At 39.4% G+C, this 21,341-nt stretch overlaps 1 protein-coding gene across 3 annotated transcripts in view; it reads right to left on the reverse strand.

The window, feature by feature from the left end:
- clip1b (CAP-GLY domain containing linker protein 1b) overlaps positions 1 to 21,224 on the reverse strand; it is a 30,417-nt gene extending 9,193 nt beyond the window's left edge. For 2 of the 3 annotated variants that reach the window (XM_034123056.1, XM_034123055.1), the window contains exons 1-16: positions 21,132 to 21,224; positions 17,265 to 17,449; positions 15,822 to 16,202; positions 15,611 to 15,741; positions 14,397 to 14,521; positions 14,097 to 14,298; positions 13,432 to 13,629; positions 12,130 to 12,233; positions 11,942 to 12,002; positions 10,934 to 11,038; positions 9,948 to 10,103; positions 8,540 to 8,635; positions 7,744 to 7,801; positions 7,572 to 7,657; positions 6,011 to 6,085; positions 684 to 790 (exon numbers count right to left, since the gene is read on the reverse strand). In XM_034123056.1, the coding sequence (XP_033978947.1) occupies positions 684 to 790; positions 6,011 to 6,085; positions 7,572 to 7,657; positions 7,744 to 7,801; positions 8,540 to 8,635; positions 9,948 to 10,103; positions 10,934 to 11,038; positions 11,942 to 12,002; positions 12,130 to 12,233; positions 13,432 to 13,629; positions 14,097 to 14,298; positions 14,397 to 14,521; positions 15,611 to 15,741; positions 15,822 to 16,202; positions 17,265 to 17,373 (1,994 nt within the window). In that variant the 5' untranslated portion in view covers positions 17,374 to 17,449; positions 21,132 to 21,224. The remainder of the gene's footprint in view (positions 1 to 683; positions 791 to 6,010; positions 6,086 to 7,571; positions 7,658 to 7,743; positions 7,802 to 8,539; positions 8,636 to 9,947; positions 10,104 to 10,933; positions 11,039 to 11,941; positions 12,003 to 12,129; positions 12,234 to 13,431; positions 13,630 to 14,096; positions 14,299 to 14,396; positions 14,522 to 15,610; positions 15,742 to 15,821; positions 16,203 to 17,264; positions 17,450 to 21,131) is intronic. The other variant, XM_034123057.1, reaches the window with a different exon arrangement.
- Positions 21,225 to 21,341: the final 117 nt, after the last annotated feature.

The following is a 21,341-nucleotide window of genomic DNA, read 5'->3' on the forward strand; positions in this document are numbered from 1 at the left end:
TACGTGCTGCTTCAGTTCAAAATGAGACCAAACTTTGTGATGGATTATACTTTTCTGAGCCACGACTAAGGCCAAAATGTGACCAACAGCAGACTGATTTTAGCCAAACTTATTGACGGAAAAGTACATCCACATTTATATATGACATATTTAAAAAAAAAATTATATGGGAAATGTAAAAAGAAGAAATTATATGTGCTTTGTAGAAATCTTAATCGTAAACAACCATTTTAATAGAGAGGAATTGTGGTTTAAAAATATGAAAGCAATTCCTCCCAAGAGGGATTTCTCACAGTCATGTGTATTGTGCATTGTACTCCACCATCATATCCATAATCACATAATAGCACCCTCTGGCTAATTATGGGCTTTACACAACAATTTATAGCATGTTTACAAGTGGGAGCATCTCTCCAGAGAGCTGCAGATGGAGCCACTTTAATAACACATTTGACTTTGATATACGCTTGTATTTAAATGTCTAAAATGTAATTACACCGAGGCATTTGCACAGTCCTTTCTTTGTGCTGAATTAGAGCCAGAAATGCAGGCGGGATCTTTAATGATCAGTGCAGACCCTCCGGACAGATTAAGCACACAGCACTCTAATGAACTGGCTGGCTGGGGTCACCTTTACAGGAGACATGCCAGGAAAAAACACATTAGTTATCATGAGTACTCACATTTCCTTGCAGAGGACTCCGATTCTCTGGTTTTCTGAGCTGCTCCGCTCCTTCGACAGGCTCAGCTCCTCCTGGTATTTGGAGTTCTGCTGTTTTAAAGCCTCAAGCTGAAAAGAAACAGGAACGAAAAAAAAGATTCATAAATAATATAAACACACCAAGTTAGAACAACAAAGAACTTTAAGGGAGGTAGTTTTCCCTTTTTTGCTTATTATGTATTCACAGCTAAGATGTTGTTACACTTAAGCCTTATTCTGACTGGATTTATTTTTCCAGGGGAGGTGGGAAGTTAATCTATAAAGCACACTACAGCCACAAGGCAATTCAAAGTGCCTTACACAAAACATTGAAAACATTGAGACAAAGTGCAAAAAACATAACTATAGGACATCTAAATACAACTTACTGCCAGAAAAAAGCAAACAGAATAAAATAACCTATAATAAAATAAAGAGGGCAGTGTAAGGAGCACTTATGTGGGTCATTTCCCCCCACACTGGCAACAATTAAAGCTTCATTACTGGTTGGGGGCACTGTCTGTTCTTCCTGTAATGTGTATCAGGTCAAGAGCAGCGTGCTTGTGTTTTAAAGAGAATCCTAAATGACGACTAACAGAAAGACACCAGGAGAGCAAGACCTCAGAAAATGGGAGATACTGTAATAGATACACCTATTTGGTTTTGCACCCTGTGTTTTTTGAGCCTATATTTGATAACATTTTGGCAAAGTGGCATCATTAAAACTCAGCCGTTTTATGTTTGCAGTGGGCCTATGGACAACTATCACTGGATCGCTTTGCCACAGAAGAAAACATTTAATGATCAAAGGCAAGCGTCTTTTTTTTCTCTTATGATTTGAAGGATGCTTTATCTATGATGGACATCAGTGAAACGCACACAATTCTATTACTGTGTTTCATGTCTGTGTGTTCATGTTTGACTGAGTTATGACTCAGAGAAGTAGCACAAACCTTTTAAAACTTAAAATCCAGACAAAATTCAGGAAATCTTCACATTTCAAAACATGGAACCAGCTAATGTTTGGCATTCTCCTTAAAAAATATATTCATCAATATTATCAAAATAGTTGTCTATTTTGGTAACCCCGAAGTTTAGTAGCACAAACAATGTTTCTCTCTCTATACTCACTGTGATAAAAGATACAAATGGCCCGGAAAAAATAAAAACATCCTTACTATACTGATCAAATAATGAACTCATTGTGTCAGCTACTTTACACCATAAACACCATAATACCACTTCACAATAAAACATCTCTTCGGTTAAAAAGCAGCTGCAGTTACACAAGAGAAACGATGGGTCATTAGGAGTGAAGCTGCAGTTAATTCTTTAAATACCCAACGCCTTGATAAATGTGATGAGTCAGAAGAGAGCAGAATGGGTTCAGTCCATGTGAAACTAAAAATAAAATCCCCAGAGACGACAGTTCCTCCAACTTCACCTCATGCACACTTTCAGTTTCTCATTTAAGTCAGATATCTGGGAGTCCAAAAAAACAAAACACATCTCACTTAACTGTTTTTCTGACATGTGCAGCGCCGCCATGTTCGCAGTTTCAAAATAGCAATAGTCAATAATGAATGACCAAGTATGACTGATAAATCAATACCTTGGCAGTAGCTGGTTAAAACAAATTTTTTTTTTCTAAAACTAATGTGTTGCAACTCCCACTTTAAGCATCTGCATTATGTTTCTGTGCTTCTTTGCATATCTTCAACAACTGTGTTTTGGATGCCTTTGCACATCCGTTTCTGACTTTTTCAATATTTATCTCGACCTTCAAAGTGTATAGTCAGCTGAGCGTGCTAAACTAACACAATTATAAACAAACATGCAGGATATCTACTCTGATCACAAGCACAGGCTACATCATGAAATCTGAAATCAACACCAATTAAAACCACCATTTATGAAAGCTAATTAGAGACAGAATTAGCAGCCTCTTTTCCTGCAAACAACAAGAAGAAGAAGATTGAAATGCTCTACAATCTGCTGCACTGATCAGGTTTGAATCCCGAGCTAAAAAGCCAAAGAAAAGCAGCCATCCTACCTGGTAGTGAGGTGAGAAGTTGTTATTGGAGTAACCCTGATGCAGAGCAGCTATGTCCATACCTGCACAGCTCCCCTCTGATTTTAACCTATGTTAACCTTCTAACAACAGCAGCGTTGGTGCGATGTCACCCCGCTCTACAGCATCACATGCACAGAATAAAACAAGCAGGGCATCAATAAAGCATCAGCTCTCATCCCCCGCCGTGCACGGCTGCGAGAGGGAAATGGAGCGTGCGTCGCCTCAGCAGCCTCGCTCTCTCTCTCAGTCGGGTTAAAGAAGCTGAGCACTTCCATTATGTAAGCCCCACAAGAATAAGCTCCTCCCAGACCCCCCCCCACCCCCCCTCAAACATTCTGCTGCTCACAATCTTGTTTCCTCACTGTCTAACACCATATGTACACACTCCTCTGAAAGATTCACCTTTCATTCAGTGTTTTACATGAATCACAGCAGATAGAATCAGCTGTGTGTAAACTGCTCTACATGACAAGGTCTGATCAAAACAAGAAAGCATTCATGTTGTTTAGTGTTGCAACATCTGTAAGATGTAACGTAGGCTAAAACCCACAATGAATTGTCCTCATCGCCGATAACATGTCTAGAAAATCGCTATGTTAATCAATTGCATTACAATCATTGTGTTTAAACAATTATTTTTGGTCCAAAAGGCTGAGAAACCAGCAAATAATCACAATTATAAATACAGACAAACAAAAGACATGTTTTTATTTTTTGTCCATCTTCCCCTCAAGACCAAAAGTAATACGTTTACGGTCCTAAAATGAAGTAAATTAGCAAATGCCCATATCTAACACAAGCTAAAAAGCCAAACAAAAAGGTTAAGGGAGTTACAAATACATCCGGTATAAGATCATAGAAGACAGAGAAAACCAGCAAATAACCACAACTGAGAAGCTGGAGCCAGCTCATTTCGGGGACATCTTTTTTTTAAAGAAGACAAACAGGTGGAAGCCAACACCCCTAGTATTTCATCGGGGTTGAAACTATCAATTGTTTTCATCAGCCATTCATTTGTCAGTTATTCTTTCAAATATTGCTTTGGTTCAAATAAATGACCACTGTGTTTAAATTGTTTCTTTAGAAGACCAATACCTCAAAACCCAATAATACTCTATCCACCCTGAAAGTCAATCTAAATAAAACAGAAAACAAGCAAATAACCACAACTTAAAAAGCAAACCCAACAAAAAGAAAGCTAACCAGACAGATGTATGTCATATGATTTTAAATACTACATGTCGTACAGTATGTGTAATATATTCAAGTTGATATTTCTTGTCCATCTCTTGGTCTACTTCAATATACCAACATCCTAAGTTTACTACAATAAAAAGGCAAAGAACACCAGGAAAAACACATAACTGAAGCTGGAAACAGTTATGTTCCTTGTAATCTATCTACTGGTGCTGTCTTATGAAGGCTTTTAAACAAAAAACATAATAAATAAGAACAGAAACAATAAATCGCTTTTTAAAGTTTCATCTCTGGACCCAACAGATGTGTGTGAGCACAACACAAGAGCCCGATCTGAAGTCAACCGTTCATTAACTAAAGCAATGTTGTGTCCAAGCAGGCCTCGTCACACACACACACACACACACACACACACACACACACACACACACACACACACACACACACACACACACACACACACACACACACACACACACACACACACACACACACACACACACACACACACACACACACACACACACACACACACACACACACACACACACACACACACCACACACACACACACACACACCACACACACACACACACACACACACACACACACACACACACACACACACACACACACACACACACACACACACACACACACACACACACACACACACACACACACACACACACACACACACACACACACACACACACACACACACACACACACACACACACACACACACACACACACACACACACACACTGCCAGAGTTACATCACAACTTAAAGCAACACGGCTGAGCGGGCAGAAGAAGCAGATGTAAGAGCATTCCTGCAGAATAATTTACACTGTGTGTTAGATTTCCTACAAAGACTAAACTACTGTTTTCGTTATTGTAGCATACATACATTTTTTTTTTAAGACGGTCATGTTATGCTGATCCTATCAGACTCATAGAGGCAAGTACATAAAACGTTTACTGTATGTTGTTCATTTCAACCTTCGAATACAGAAGGTTATATTTTTCCAGCTATAAGTGAGTTTAAACTATTTTATTAATGCCATTTCTATATTATGCCTTACAGTGACTGAGCTGAAAATAACAATTTAAAGGGGAATGGATGACTTTTTCCTATTCTTTCTGATGATAGTAGTGTATAAAAGGGTTGGTATGGTGTCATTTATTTTGGGTTAAAGGAGGACTAAAATAGATGCAACCAAACGGAGCATTTTTTTACGTTCAGTCTCTAATCTCCAATTTCAATTTCCCTCGCTGTCATGACATCAAACATCTGGAGCTCGCAAACAGCTGGAGTCAGAGTGAATAAAGGCAAGCAAGAGGGCACCAGAGAGCCACAGTCTGAGAGCACGGCTGCAGCTGGACAACCGTCAGTCAAACCGCTCGGATGAGGGTGTAATGATACACTTATAGGGGCAATAGAGACAGGGAGAGATGGCTCATAGTATTTCATGCGTGGCTTATTAGATGTGATGACTAGGACTTTCAGAGTCACATGCGGTCAGTGTGGGAATCCTGATGTGAATACATAATAAAAACACTGCAGGCTACAAATGCTAAACCTATGCATGTGCAAGTCCTTCCTCTCACAGGGCAGTGGACACAAAGTAACATGCAGCCTCATGCATGCATACAGTACATAAAGCTTAGGATTCCTCAACATGCTAAAGCACAGCGTGGGCTAAGAGAAAAGTGCATTTGCCAGTAAAGCTATAATGTCCAGAGGGCAAGGAGAATTTTATTGCTGACTTTTATATACTTTTTTTTTTTTTTTAACGAGTCACCTGAAAAGTCAGTCTGAGAATCAAGAAATAGAAATGTCTTAAATGTCTGTCCTATATTGTAATAAACTACACATGTGCTGTGTGAGAGTGGAAAGATTGACCAAAAAAAGGGAAAACTAATGAATAAAAATACAACTTATAAAATGAAAACACAGTGATTTCAGTGTCAGAAAGTATTCACAGTTTTCTGCTGTATCTGAATATTACCACACATATTTCTGATATTTACCTGTGCCTCCAGTGTCTTGTTTTCATCTGTTAGCTGCTCAAGCGCCAGCGCTGAACTCTCTGACTTTTTAGTAGCCTGGAAAACATACATATCAATCAGAAAAGCTTAAAATCAGAGAGTAACATCAGATTCTCTTTTTCCCAAAAATGTACAAAAGGCACAAAAGTCTAAATCCCTTTCTAGTCAAAACGGATATTAGCACTTCAAAAATCTCTTAATAGACCGGAGAGATAAGAGGTCATTAAAATGCTGGCTAAAAAAGGAAGACTGCCCTCATCTGAGTCAGCCTGGAGCTCGTTCAGCTGTTTCTCTTTTTACATCCATTAATAACGACTCCCAGGAAGCCAGAGCGAAGAGCTTTGACTTTAGGGAAAGACAACAAAACACTCTTATAACTGCAAACTATAATACCTACTGATCTTTACGAACACTTGAATCAGTAAAAGACTCTGTTTTACCCTTTAATGTATGTACCTGCTAATAAACTGCCCAACATGTGGATGTGGATTACTCAGTGTAATCAGTTTCATGGGGATTACACAAGAGAAAAAAGTACTTCCTTCATCATTGTTATTCCGAATAATTGTTTTCTTCACATGTCCTTTATATTACTCTTAACTCCTTTTCAGGCAGTGCCAAGACTGGTGCGTCGACTTATCAAGTCCAAATGGGAATGATGTAATGTAAGTAACGTGTGCATGTGTGTGTTAGTAATGTTCTAACAGCGTAAAAAGAGCTGCCTGTGGCCATATTCAGATTTAGAGTGGGAGAGCATCACTAACAATGAATGAAAGCACACAAGATAACAGGGATTATAAAAAGGAAAGCCCAAACTTTTTTTTTAATTGAGATATTTTAAGCACAAACTAAATCATCACAAATATTGTGTAGAGATCTGTGGAAAGCCAGAAGCAGAGTGAGCTATCTTGGTGAGAATCAGCAAATGTCTACACACTCTGATTCATCCTCTACATACGGCGCTATCTGACTGTTAGCTGCCGTGTGAGCTGTGACATTCAGGCTCTTTGTGTGTGAGCACAACAACAACACTGGTTACATGAGGTCAAGATGTCACTCAGCACTGATGTTTTTTAAGCATACTGTACCAGGATCTATGTATTACTAACATATTGTTAAAAGTCCTGCATTCAAACCCTTAACCAAGCAACAGTATATGAATCTATTAAGCAAAATGTACTAAAAGTATAAAAAGGAAAAGTAGTCATTGTGCAGTAAAACGTTCCTCGTCAGTTTTGCATGATCATGAATGCAGTTTTTGTATTGATGTTACTGTTGCAACAATGTGTGTGTTGCACTTCACTGCAGTAGATGTTTAATGTTGTGCTAATGGTAACTCCTTTATATATTGTTGGGTAGCATCATCTACAGGAATGTATCATATTCTATAAGATCCACTTTAAAGGGGTCAAAATATGTAGTAGGGTAAAAAGTAAAATACTTTCTTCTGAGAGGTAAAAGAAAAGCATGACGTTGATTTAAATGCAAATACTCATGTCAATTACAAGCTATTTTAAACCATTGACTACGAGTGTAAGCGTACCTTTGTCAGCTCTTTCTCTCTGCACTGACTCTTCTCTTTCAGCGTCTGGTGGTCTTTCTTTGACTGCTCCACACTCTGCTCCAGTTCTGACAGAAAACAGAAGGACAGCATAACCTCTCACAACCGTCTTCACACAGGAAAAAGTCAGTTGTGACACATCTGATATGTTTACCTTGCATGATCTTCGCTGTCCTCTTGTTGTCCTCCTCTGCTGTTTCGAGCTTTTGTCTCTGAAACGGGGAAACATCAGCGTGATTACGAACTAATCGCGTACATAGTTACATTCTTGTACCTTGAGCTAATAATGACTTGGCCAAGAAAACATGCAATGTTTGTGGAGAAAATGCCTCTCTTAATGAGGCCACTTTCACGATGCCCACGGGCAAAACACCTCACGGAGCATGAATTAGACAAATAAGGCAAAACTATAGTTAGACACTGGACCCTCACAGATGTGCACTGATGAAGGAAATGTGTTTATATATACCAACACATGCACTTTTCTGTGAAATGTATGACATCATCAAATTCTTAAAGAAGTCCGAACAACATTTCTTTAACACTTCTGTAGCTTAACAGTTTATGATTAAATTGATTTTTTGATAAAGAAATACAACATAAACTATTTACAACTGATGACGGATTAATTATTTAAGCCATGAATACGTTAAAAAGGCTTGTCAAATGTAAATGCTAGAAATAACTAGCTCTACAATTCAATAACAGAACATTTGATATGTTATATAAATGTTCACGTCTTCTAAACAAATCAACGGACAAGGAAGTTGACTTTTAGCCTCAGAGATGCAGCCTTTCTTTTGACTCTGATGAGGAATCAACAGGTCCATTTGCCATATTAATGTCTGTATATTTAGCTTTACATCATTGGAAGACGAGCAGAGATTAACTTTTTCCTTCTACATCCTCTTCTTGTTTACATTAATGTACAGATGTTCCTCCTTTCTCACCAGGCTGCTGAGCTGCTCTTCCAGTGAGCTCTTATCTTGCTGTGCAGACTGAAGCTCTTTCTGTTTGCTCTCCACGTCCACACTCAGCTCGCTGATCTGTTGGGAACACACATTATATATCGAACAAACAGTATGCATTTATACATTTCAATACAGCCATAAATTATTAATCATTACAGTAGCTTTAACAAACCAATATAAAATAGAACATATACATTAGGGGCTAAAAGGAGGGTTGTAAATAGGAATTACACCACTTCTTCCAGCTTTACGTAATGCAATTAACCTATACACCAGAGGTTGGCAACCCCTGTCACGCGTGCCACCATTGGCACGCGGCACCGTAACCAGTGGCACACTAGGAATAAGTGGAATAAATGTGCAAAATATAAACATTATATTTTCGGATCCTAAACGAGACCGCCGCCAGGGCGCGTCTCCCCGTTACCTGCAGAAGGAAGCCATGCACGCAACGCAGCCCCGCTCTCTTTAACTCCAGGCGACTTTCTGCCGCTTTCCTCCGTGGTGCAGTGCTGGTCGTTTCACCACAGAGGAAAGCACTTCACAAATTGCAGTACCCATAAGGAGCTGTACAAATGCCGCAGTTTTTGAGTGGCTGTGTCTTTAGTTGAAAGCCCAGTGGCGATCTGCTCATCTCTCATCAAAATAATATGCTACAAAGGGGCGGACTGGCCATCTGTGTGTTGAACTTTCCTGTCGGCTCCCAGACCGTAGTCGAGGAAACAGGGGGGACGACTCTCTGTCGTCTCCCAGGGCAGAAGCAACAAGCTTCAGGTTCAATAACCCACTTTAGCTTAAATGACTGGAGAGAGGCGAGCTCTTCTTGGGAGGCCGTTGCATTTATTTAGCTGTTCTTCTGTTTCACAAAATACATCACAGACCTCTGTTTTCTGCTGCCTCGTTTCACTTCCAGAAACATACACACGCTCGCTCACTCTCGCTCTACCATCCACACACACACACACACACACACACACACGCACACACACACACGCCACACCCCTCTCCCTCTCTCTTAAAAGGGACAGCGATCTCATCTCACTCTGCATGACCCTAATATCATAACATGTGTGTTCTAGAGAATAACAGAACGGACGTTCGTCCTTATTATTATGCCGTTTAAACCAATTATTTAAATTTGTTTGTTAAATTCGGCATCATGTAAGTTGCGCTGACAGGTCCACACACTGCTTCCCCGCAGCGAGGCTCCCCCCGCCCTCCTGTTGACAGTTCACGAGCTCCTCAACCCCCCCCCCGTTGATAATTCACGATCGTCGGCACGCTGATAACATTTTTTTTCTTCATATCAAAAAGGTTGCCGACCCCTGCTATACACTGATGAATTATCAATTTTACAAGCGTAAAGCAACATGTAGCTGGTCCCAACCTTTTTCTCCTGAGACTGAGCCTTGAGGCTGCTGATCTGCTGCTGGGACAGAGACGCAGCGTCCTCCTTCTGCTGGGACGCCCTGAGCCTGAGCTGCAGGTCGGCCACCTCCCTCTCCAGCTCCATGATCCTGGAGCGCTCAGACACCGTGGCCACCTGCAGCAGGAGATGGAGAAAAGAAGACATGATGCAAAGAAGAGAAGTGCAGTAGTGTACAAAGATCTAGGTTGTTAAGCAAAATATCCAAATATGAGTTTAAACCTGATAATATCTGGAATTAAACTGTATACAAATTACTTAAAACTTAATAAAGTTTCTTATTTGTTCAATCAATTTGTCTTCTCGACATTATCACTTGTTTGTAGGACAATCAAAAACCAAAAGATATTTAATTTATAATTATAAAAACACAGCAGTTAGCCGTACTGTTGCCCTTATCACTCACTATATTACCAATTGTGGATTAATCCGTCTCTACAAAAAGTCCTACAAAAATTCACAATTTCTTTATGTTTGTTTTATATAAACTACAGTAACCCGGAATTTGGCCTTTTTATTCTCTTACAAATAACACTATATATTAACGAGCCATTTTGTTTTACTTTACGGTAGGAAGCAATGGCTTTTGGGACGCGGGAAATTCACATAGTAGAGAATTTTAGAAAGACAAACTAATATATGGTAGTTGTTTTTTTTCTCGTGGGCTTTGTTGATGAAGAAAAATGATGTTCGCCATCTTCGAAGTCCAGTCATTTCAAGACCTTTTAAAAAAACGTACATGAACCCATGCATAGTGTTTATTAGAAGAAGTTAAAAGCCAATGTCCCAATGTCAGGGCTTATAGTGAACAAGGTAAGCAGCTTGTGATCAATCTGAACATTTGCATAATGTTTGTCCTTCAATATTTTCTGTCATGGTTATTAAACCCAGTGGAGGGAAAAGCACAGCACCCCGTCCTGCTGTGGGACGGGGACTGCCAGCATTACCCTGGTGTCCTCTAAATCCCTCTGGAGTTTTTCAGCTTTGGTCTTTTCAAAGAGCAGGCTCTGCTCGAGCTCCTTTATGTGGGCATGCTCCAGTCTGTTCTGCGTCTGTTAGTAAGAGAGAGCAGGAGGAGAAGGAGAACAAACACCAATGCAACACTGACATGCCAGCTCTGTGCCACAAACAGAAAGAAGACTTTACAAGAGAAATGCCAGTAAGTAAGAAAGCACTGATGGTTTCCAGCATTACATCAGTCGGTTGTGAACAAAGGCAAAGATTGTTATTCGCTCATTCTGCTCGGAGTAATATCATGAGCCAATCATTTCATTCTGACTCTGAGAGTTCTCACTTTATTGGCACTTGTATTCCTGTACTTGAAGGAGACCGCTTTAGTCCCTTATTTCCTCTGAAGAGTGAAGAAGATGCAGACAAGCGGGGGAGATGAAAGCATGGAAAAAGACTGAAGAATAGGAACACAAAGAGAGCTTTCAAGAACATCCAAGTAGATGAAAAGATAAGGAGAGGATGGTCATGTAAGTGCAGCAGAGGGGTGAAAGAAATCTCAGAGGAAAGTCTGAGTGGATTAAGCATGAATGAATAAATCAAAAAGAGCAGGAAGGAAGATGCGTCTTAACAAGAAAGCAAATGAAGGATTCAAAGATTTCAGGAAAAGGGAAAGTCTGAGACACATGATTGATGTAATCATCAGAAGAGGAATGCAAAGCAGCCGTTTAGCATTTTAAAGTCACTTAACTATGACTATAGCAGGTAAAAACCAAAGAGATCAGACTCAGGTGTTCATTAGAAACTTGTATACAGGAGAGCTCAACGTTGATATTCTATAGAACTAAGAGGAAGTGGTCAAATGTCAATTAAACTTTCCATCTAGTTTGTCAATAATTCACACATGAATTTCAGGGGTATAACATCCGCCTGACAAGTGAGAGACAGACAGCTGCAGTGAGTGAGAGATGTTTAATTGAGAAGCAGGTTATATAACCAAAACTTACCTCCAGGTCTCCTTTGGTGATGCAGGCCTCCTCCACGCTGAACTGCAGATCTTCCACTTTTCTGTTAAACAGGGACAGCCATAAAACTTCGTCCAACTGTTCATACTGTATTATACAGTGATACATCAAAACAATGGCTTTAATCCTATCCATAAACAGAATCCCATGCAGCTACAGGTCAGACTCACCTCTTCTCCTCCTCCAGCTGGTTGAGCAGCTCCACTTTGTCTCGGTCTGCTGCCTCCACCAGTGATCGCAGCTGATCCAACTTGTCCTCCATCTCCATTGCATACTGTAAACACACAGAATGACCAGCAGCATGAGCAGACTTGGTGAATGCACACTCAATGAACAGTTCACGTTGGCCATGGCAATCGCTGAAAAATTTAGCTCCGTTCACAAATGTAAATATTGCAATGTCTCGCACCACTATTGATCTGTAAAATGTGCTCTTTCAACATTCCCTTAGTGCACATGTGTCAAACTCAAGGCCCGGGGGCCAAATCAGGCCCGCGGTGGATTTAATTTCGGCCCGCAGGATAATTTTTAATTACTATTAGATCTGGCCCGCCGGTATATTGCACGCACACCTTCACTTAATCCTGAGGGTTTCCTCCGCTCAGAGCCTGACCCCAAACATTGATGAACTTGCCCCCAAGATGAGATGTCAAGTATCTAGCTTGAACTAGCATCACAGAGCAGCAAACTGAGTTTCAATGGATGTTTCCTTCTGCACTTCTTTTCTTTGGACAACAGGGCATGTTTGGTTTTTTCTTTGAGGGAAATTGTTTTTTTGAAGCTGTTGTTGGCCTGTGGAAAAATGTACTCATAAGAAATGACTCCGGAAAAGCTGCAGATAGAGCCATAAGAAATTAATGCAACTGATTATTTAATGTTGTTTTTATAGGCAATCATTTAAGCTTTGTTAGTTCCAGGTTTAATATGTGCAATAAGTCCATTTCAATAAGTTTTGCAATAAACATTGAACCAGTCAGGCCCTCGACTAGTACCCATTTTTGTATTTTGGCCCACTGTGTATTTGAGTTTGACACCCCTGCCTTAGTGTTAAAAGATTATTGTAATGTATTTTTTATATATATAGTTTAATGAATAATTTAACCCCTAACTAGGGACCATGGCTCAATAATGCCCAAAAACGTGCATTAAATAATTATTGCATAAGTCCTAGTGTATAGATTATATTTTTAGTTTGTCTTTTGCATTTCTAATAATGTTACAAATAATTAACTTAGTTTTATCAAGATATCAGTTGTGGTAACAGTAGGAGTAGTAACAACCCCTTCCCTTTACAATCGTGTCAAGCCAATTCATAAATATTCCTTTCAGAAAACTAGAAATTAGCTTTAGATTTTTAAAACAATAGTCTCTTAAAATAAACAAATAAGAGATGCAAGTGATTTTTTTAGTATTAGTATTTGCTTGTACTCTGTTTGACTTGCAGATAACCTTCATGTGTTAATATTTCTGACCTGATCCCGTCCTTTCCTCAGCTGAACCATCTCCTGCTGCACTTCTCCTGCATGGCTCGTGGCCTTCGCAACCTCAAATCTCTCTATGTCTCTCTCCGCCAGCAGCTGTTCGATGTGCTGCTGCTTCTCCTTCAGGGCCTCCTGCAGCGCTGTAGTGCTGGAGATCTTACGAGCATACCGAGCAGATGTCTCTGTCAGCTGAAGGGACAAAGAAAAAGATTTAAAATGCTGTATGTTATCTGTTAAAAGAAAACTGTGTCACAGGTCTAGGAGGTAGCAAATCATAAAATAACCCAATAGGTTTAAGTTCCAAAAAACTAAAACTAAAATCAGATTCAAGCATTAGTTATTTTCCATTTTCAGTCACACTTCTCATATTACTAATGAGAATACCAAACTAGTACATTTGTTGAAATACACTGACAACAAACACAATAAAACCCTTGGCCTTACTTGTAGAAATTAGGTTTATTTCAAATGTGTTGCATACATAGGCAAAACTAAGCAAGTTAGCATTACACTGGTAAAGTTATAAAAAAGTATTAATGATGAGTTTGCTACCTATGCATACATAACTTTGACTCACAGTTTGGTTTTGGGATGTGTTGCATGAACAGTCCACATAAACCCCTGTAGTGTGGACTAACTACACAGAGTGGTCTTACCAGTCCTGCTCTGCTGGGCTTGCCGCTGATGGAGGAGGTGGCGGAGCTGAGCGAGCTGATGGAGGAGGCGCTGGGGCTTCTCTTCAGGGCGGACTTCCTCCGTGAGCTCTTAGCCTTGGTGGGTGTGGTGCACGGGAAGCCGATACGCATTACCTTGTGGGTCGGAGCAAACAGGCCATACCTGGGCATGCACTGAAAATACCTGAGAGGAAAGCAAGAAAGAAACATTTAAGACATATTTTCTTCACAGGTTACTTATGTATAAGATATGTCTTCACACAATCATGTGTCATTTATCACCTCGTCCCTGCTACCGCTCCATCATTCTTGCCTAGTGGTTCATCTAGTTCCACTCCACACCACGCTCCTTTGGCAAAGTCTGTCTCCCCGAGAAACTTCACAACTCCTGCCTTGTTACCACCAACCTACACACAAAAAAACAAAAACTATGATTTGCAGTGCTTTCTTAATTTACTAGTTTTATTTAAAATGAATTCCTAAAAATAATTCACCAATCTTAAAAGGTTAAAAGTTGTTAAACTCCTCTAAGGTTACATTTGGGACAGTTTGTAGTAAGCATATTCTATCTTATGAAGAAAGCCCCACCACCCCAGCCACAAACTGTTCTGTCTGCTGCCGTCTGGCAGGCGGTACTGCAGCATCAGGACTAAAACCACCAGCCTCAGGGACAGTTTCATCCCACAGGCCATAAGACTGTTAAACACCTGAACTAGAACATTCATAACATTCACCAGTTTGCAACTCACAAATTATGTATCACTTGTATATAGACTCTTATGGCACTACTTATATTCTATTTTATTGTATTTACTTGCACTATTTTATCTGTTTTATTGTGTTGCACTGTTGGAGGAGCCTGGGACCTAAGATTTTCATCGACATAACTACACTGTAGCTATGTACGAATGACAATAAAAGCCTTGAATCTTGAATCTAATACTTGGAGAACAATAGAAAATGCATGCAAAATGAAGATGTCGGCATCTCCATAATGTAAATATTACTGGGATTTAGACTTCTGTCTTTAAACTGTGTGTTCATGTCTAATGTAGCACGTCAGAAATACACTTACATGTTTGAAAGACTACATTCACCCCGCGAAGTACAACTCTCATGTCATGGTCATGGTCTGAGAATTGCGACTTCAAGAGACTTTTTAAGCATCATGTACAATTATTTCCTCCTCATTTCTTTCACAACATAGTTCTTCTCTTCTACTAACACTGCTTACATATTCGTCTGCTGATGTCCAAGAGAAAGACTTGAAGCTCTGCATAGTTAATACTTTTCTTTTTGGGGATTTGTGACTGAAACTTTGCCCAGAAATGGAGCAGAACAGGTGACCTTATATGGGAAATGACTCTGTTAATCATCAAAACTTTGATTCACTGAAAACAGATCTCTCATGAAGTCCTTTGTTGGCAGTAAATGACTGTAGGAAAATATGAATATTCATCTTGAGTATATTAGTGATTATACACTGTGTTTCTTACCAGCACGCGGTCTCCGAGCCTCAGCTCCCTCCTCTTCTTCATGGATTCTGTGTCTGAGACGTTAGACACTGTATCGCTGCATGTGAGCATTCGGTTAAGTGCTGCACTCGTCTTAATGCCGGTGCCCTGAACTGTACACAGAAACAGACCAACTTTACCCCCCTGAATCAGATACACAGTCAGTATTCACTGATAATATGCTGCATGTTACCAGTTGAGGTAGTGGCAGCAGGTGTGGACTCGCTGGTTGCGGGGGCTCCTGGTGCTGGACTCTGCTGCCCCCCGTTTAACTCCTTCACTGGCAGAGCAGTCTTTGACAGCTTGGAAGGCCGTGTGAATATCCCCTTTCCGTCCTCACACTGAAAGTACCGGACCCCTGCCACGGAGCCGTCGTTCTTCCCGATAGGCTCGTCCAGCACAATCCCCGCCCACTGCCCGGGAGCAAACTGCGTGCCCCCGATGAACTGCACGTAGCCGGACTTGTCTCCGTTGACCCAGACCCTCTCTCCCACCTCGAAGTCCACACTTCCATCCTGGGTCGGGGAGGTCCCACTGCCCAGGGGCTTCTCTGGAGGGACTGGCTTTGCAGTACCTACAATCACAATTATACCTAATATATTCACTGCTTTTGATATAAATCCTATAATTTCATTAAGATCAAATTAATAATAGTTGATCTGAAACCTGTGATATTTGTTCAGTATCTCACTAAAATCTATATGGCGACTGCAATTGTATATTTGTGCAGCAAACCTTTGGTACATGCTGTTATTATCATTTTCCCAATTAATTTGAGCTGGGTGTCACAGCTCCCCTGAGCTGATTGCAGGTTATTCAGATCACCTGTTGGCTCCCAATTAAGAATTGAGAGCAGCTTGGTGCTTTTCCCCTATTGGCCAATCAGGGTGAAGCAACAACCTTTTGTAAGGGCTCAAGAGAGAGGGGAACTGTACGACTTATTTTAGCGAAACTGTCAAACAGACTTATATTTCTATCTTCAGATAAAAAATGACAAATGTAATTGTTATTAAAGAGCACAGAGTAAGTAAACAAGATAAAAACATTTGAAGTGCAAAAATCCAATATCCTGGGTGTTACACATATACTGTTAAAGTTACAGTACTGATGATTAATAGAATAGAATCGGAGGGATGAAACCCTCTTTAATTGTCACACATACATGCCCACAGCACAGTGAAATTTGCCCTCTGCATTTAACCCATCCTAGTAATAACACGCTCAAACTTTTTCTATACATAAATATTTGTAAAACATGACAATTGAAATTAGTAAAGAGTGTTCATTTTAATCACTATACTCTTCTAATCCCTGTTAGTGTTTCCCCCTTGGCACATGAAGCAAACAATGAAACAGTGCAGTTGCTCGGTGATTAAAGGATGGACTCTGTAATCAGATTGGCCCCCTGCTGAGGTTTTGTTCTGACTAAATGGTGAATCAGAGCAAACAGCACAACAGACCATCCCGTTATAAAGCTGCAAGATATTCCCTTTGCAATAGGGTCATATATAGTTGTTATAAATAATTGTTTTCTTGTCTTATTCAGTTCTGTTGCATGAATGTACTAAAATACATCATCCACAAATACTACCTCTGAGATTTTATAAAGTTCATGAGTATTTTAAAATGATCTTACCCGAGGAAGGAGAGGTCTTTGTGGGCACCCCAGATGGACGGACTATTTTGCTGGGGGGTTTGAGCCCGCTGACCTTGCCCTGAGTACTCATGGCTCCTGGTTTTTCCATCGTGTGGGGTGTGTGGCCTGGTCAAGGTGGAGGCCTTCCCCACCACCCCATAAAGTCCCAATGTGATAGAAGAGAACTAGGGAAAAAGCCATAAATCAAATCAGAAACAGAGGCCATTTCATGTTTTATTTTACAAGTCCTTTATTGTAGCTGGCCATCTGCAGAGACGTGAAACTCATTACAGTGGATATTGACTCAGCTTAATTTAGTCATACCTTATTGGAATTGTAAGCAGAATTGTAAGCAGAAACTCAAATACATAAACCCTATAGGTAAACATTAACGCTTTAAAGATCCATGTTTCTATTTATTTTCACTATGCTCACTGTACATCTTGCACTAAAACACCAAGGCAAATCCTTGTATGTAAAAGGCCACTTAGCAAAAAACCCTAACCAGTACATTTAAGGCACTTTTACTTCAAATTAAAAATGTAAAGATTACAAATGATTCACCTATCAAAATAAATGTGTTTTTCTGTAGACCTACCCAATTAATAAAACTATTTTTTGATTCCGTGCACACCAACTATAACTAAAACAGTAATAATACTCAGTTAACAAAAGCGGACGTCACAAGTTTAAAGCTAAAAAGACCAAAACTAAAAACAAGCAGTGAGAGCTGCTACACCACTCATCAAGGCCTGTGAACATTAAACAGTTATAATGTCACCCTCTAGACTTCCCAACGTATTTCACAACCCACTGTTTATATGCAGGCTATTTATTATCAACCATGTAATCAATGAAATGCTAACCTGACCACGTGTCATGAGTAGTTTCACTCTGTGACGTCTCTACTCTAAATGCCAAAATATAAATGCCTTTGCATATATGGCATTTATTAAATAAAGTGATGCGGATTTTCCTCCTCTCTGAAGTAAAACATTCCTCTTTCTTTGCACATCTTGTACCGTAGGTGTTGGGTTGCTGCCTGACCACGCTGCCATTTTATTCATAAATCAGATGATTCACTCTGGGACCAACACGGTCAAGGCAGATATTATGTTTCACACAGATAAGGCTGTTTAACTGTAGGGAATCTATCGTCATGCTTCCACTGCAGACAGTACTTCATTCAAGCTACAAGACTTGCTTTTTACTCAGCCCTTAGAAATACTGGTCAAACAAACCATTATGGATATAAAACATCCTGCAAAACAGCAACCATCAGGATAAAGAGAACCCTTTCTCATACATGGCCACAAACCCAAAAAAACCTTGGACCCTTCAAGACCTATGAACCAGTCACAGAGTAGCTGAGTTCAACTTTTCTTCCCATTGTGGACTCAGATCTCTACCAAAAATGTAGTTTTTATATTTATTTAAGGATAAATCAAAGTGTATTAGTATGGGTGTTTATACAACCATGTATTTGTTTTAGTTGGACTTTAGTCTGCCTTAAAAGCTAACATTTAAGCAATGACTACTTTAACTTTCTATACTGCTATTTAATTTCGCTGTTAAAGCTATTTGTTAAGTGAGGTTTTGAATGCAGGACCTTTAAATGTGGTTGAGTATTTTCACAGTGTTGTATTACTTTAACTCACTTAAAATTACTAGTGTAAATTATATGGATTCCTCCACCACTGATAATGTTGCAGGTGCTGAAATATATTGTTTGTTTGTAGCCTTTATTTAACCAGGTGAAAGCCCCTTGAGATCAAAAGATCTCTTTTTCAAGGGTGACCTGCAGCACATTGGTTACACATGTAACATAAAAACAACAGAACAACAATAAGGACGACATACTAGGGCTGTGCAATTAATCGTATTTTAATCGCAATTACGATTTTGGCCTGCCACAATTACGAAAACAACATAATCGAAAAAAACAATTATTTTGCTTTGCTAGGTTTTGTCACTGCAGCATATTTGATCTAATTTATTTTGTTCTCATTTATTTGTATTTATCATATTTATATATGTTTAGTAGCTTGTGGAAGTGTGCTCCAAAATATTTGTTGATCTTGTTTATTGGTATTTATTATTTTTGATATTATTTATTTAAATGTAAATATAAATGTATCATTTATTTTATTTATTTTTGTATTGGTTTTTCAGTTGAATTATACGTTCAGGGTAATCAACAGTTAAAAAGACACTGTTCAAATGATTATTTGTATTTGTTTTAAAGTTCAATAAATGGATTTTTTCAAAGTCAATGAATAATCGTATTTAATAATCGTGATATCAATTATTGACCCAAATAATCGTGATTATGATTTTTGCCATAATCGCACAGCCCTACGACATACAACATAAATTACAGGGTACAGTTTACAAACTCTATTTACAGTGACAGATACCATGAGTATCAAACAGCATGTCACCCAGCCGAGTTTTAAAATGATGCAGGGGAACCAAAGTGCTCAGTTTTAAACATTTTTGCAGACTGTTCCAAGTTAGTGGAGCTGCACAACTAAAAGCTTTCTTCCCTAAGACAGTCCTAGCACTTGGCACATTTAATAAAACCACATCATGAGATCTCAGGCAATAAGTACTTTCAATTCGTCGAGAGATCAGAGAGCAGATATTCAGGGTTCATACACTTTTTCACCAATGATTTTCCATGACTTCTCCATGACCTTTACCTAATTTTCCATGATCAAAAAAATGACTCTTTCTCAGCGGTACCACTGAAAATGGTTTATTTTAACATAGAACAGGAAAATAAGGTCTGCATATGAAACATGTTGTTCCTATCTAAAACAAATCAAATAGTAGGCTTACTACTGTAGCTTCTACACGCTAAAGCAACTAAAATCTCTCACCAGCTAAATGCCATTTTACGTTTCATTACTATACGATACAGTATTTATTATCATTATAGTATTACTATTTCGGCGATTAGCTAAAATATAAATTATATTTGATGCAACTTTAGTTACATTTCCATGACTTTTCCAAAACTTTGGGAAAAATATTGTTTTCCATAACCTTTCCAGGGCCTGGAATTAGCATTTTGAATTTCCATGACTTTTCCAGGTTTTTAATGACCGTAAGAACCCTGGATATTATATACTTATATTATGTAGGCTAGCAGCATGTTTTATTTGCACTGACTCAACTTGTCATATTGCATATTGTCGGCAATTAACAGTAAAAGTGTGTGTTTAAAGTTAATCCCATGCAGTGAGTGAGCAGGTAACACAAGCCTTGTCTGTGTAACATTACCTCACTGCTCCCTCCGCCCAGCCGGTGCAGCCAGACCAAAACAACAAGCACACCTACAGCTGTCAAATCTCATCCTGTGGTACCCCTGTGTCTGGGATCATCTCAGCACTACTACTTCTTTGTCTTTATCCTAACAGAATCAGATATCAACCATGCATGTACAAATCCCTGCTGATGCATTGTTACATGGCAAACAGATAATGAGACTGACCCTTGTTGTGTTTGTCTGGGATGGGCTCAATATACTTGCTGCATCTCTTGAGCTTGTAACTTAGGTAGGTGTGGACACTTTTTCTAAACATCCTACGCATTTAATTTCAAAATGACAGGTTACTTTAACCACACATATCATACAAGAGATAGTCCCAGTGCGTAAACGAATTACTTATTTATGTTATTTTGTGTCCCACGTTGAAGCGTTGGTCCCTGCTGGAATGCGCTCCTAACTGCCAATGCTAGCTAGCTACAGATTAGCATAAACATATTAACTGTGCTTAACGTAAACACTAACGCCCAAAAAGATGGAATATTAAAGCTAAATAAAAGCAGACAGGTGTGTAAAAAGTTGCCGTGAAAGCTTACTTGTTCTCTGCCGGTGAATTGAGCCTCGGTAAAAGATGTCGTGGGAAGGTGCAGCGTATCTTTACACCGTTACATGTTTTTCCAGCGTCTCTGCCCAGCCCCAGCCTGACGTCACCACCTTGGGAACCAAAGCTCAAGCTGCCTTCAAGGACCTAACCGTAAACTCAACCATTTGAGAACCGAATTTTATAACACGATTTTATGACTGAG

This window comes from Trematomus bernacchii, unplaced genomic scaffold, assembly GCF_902827165.1.
Source record: "Trematomus bernacchii unplaced genomic scaffold, fTreBer1.1, whole genome shotgun sequence".
NCBI classification, from domain to species: domain Eukaryota; kingdom Metazoa; phylum Chordata; class Actinopteri; order Perciformes; family Nototheniidae; genus Trematomus; species Trematomus bernacchii.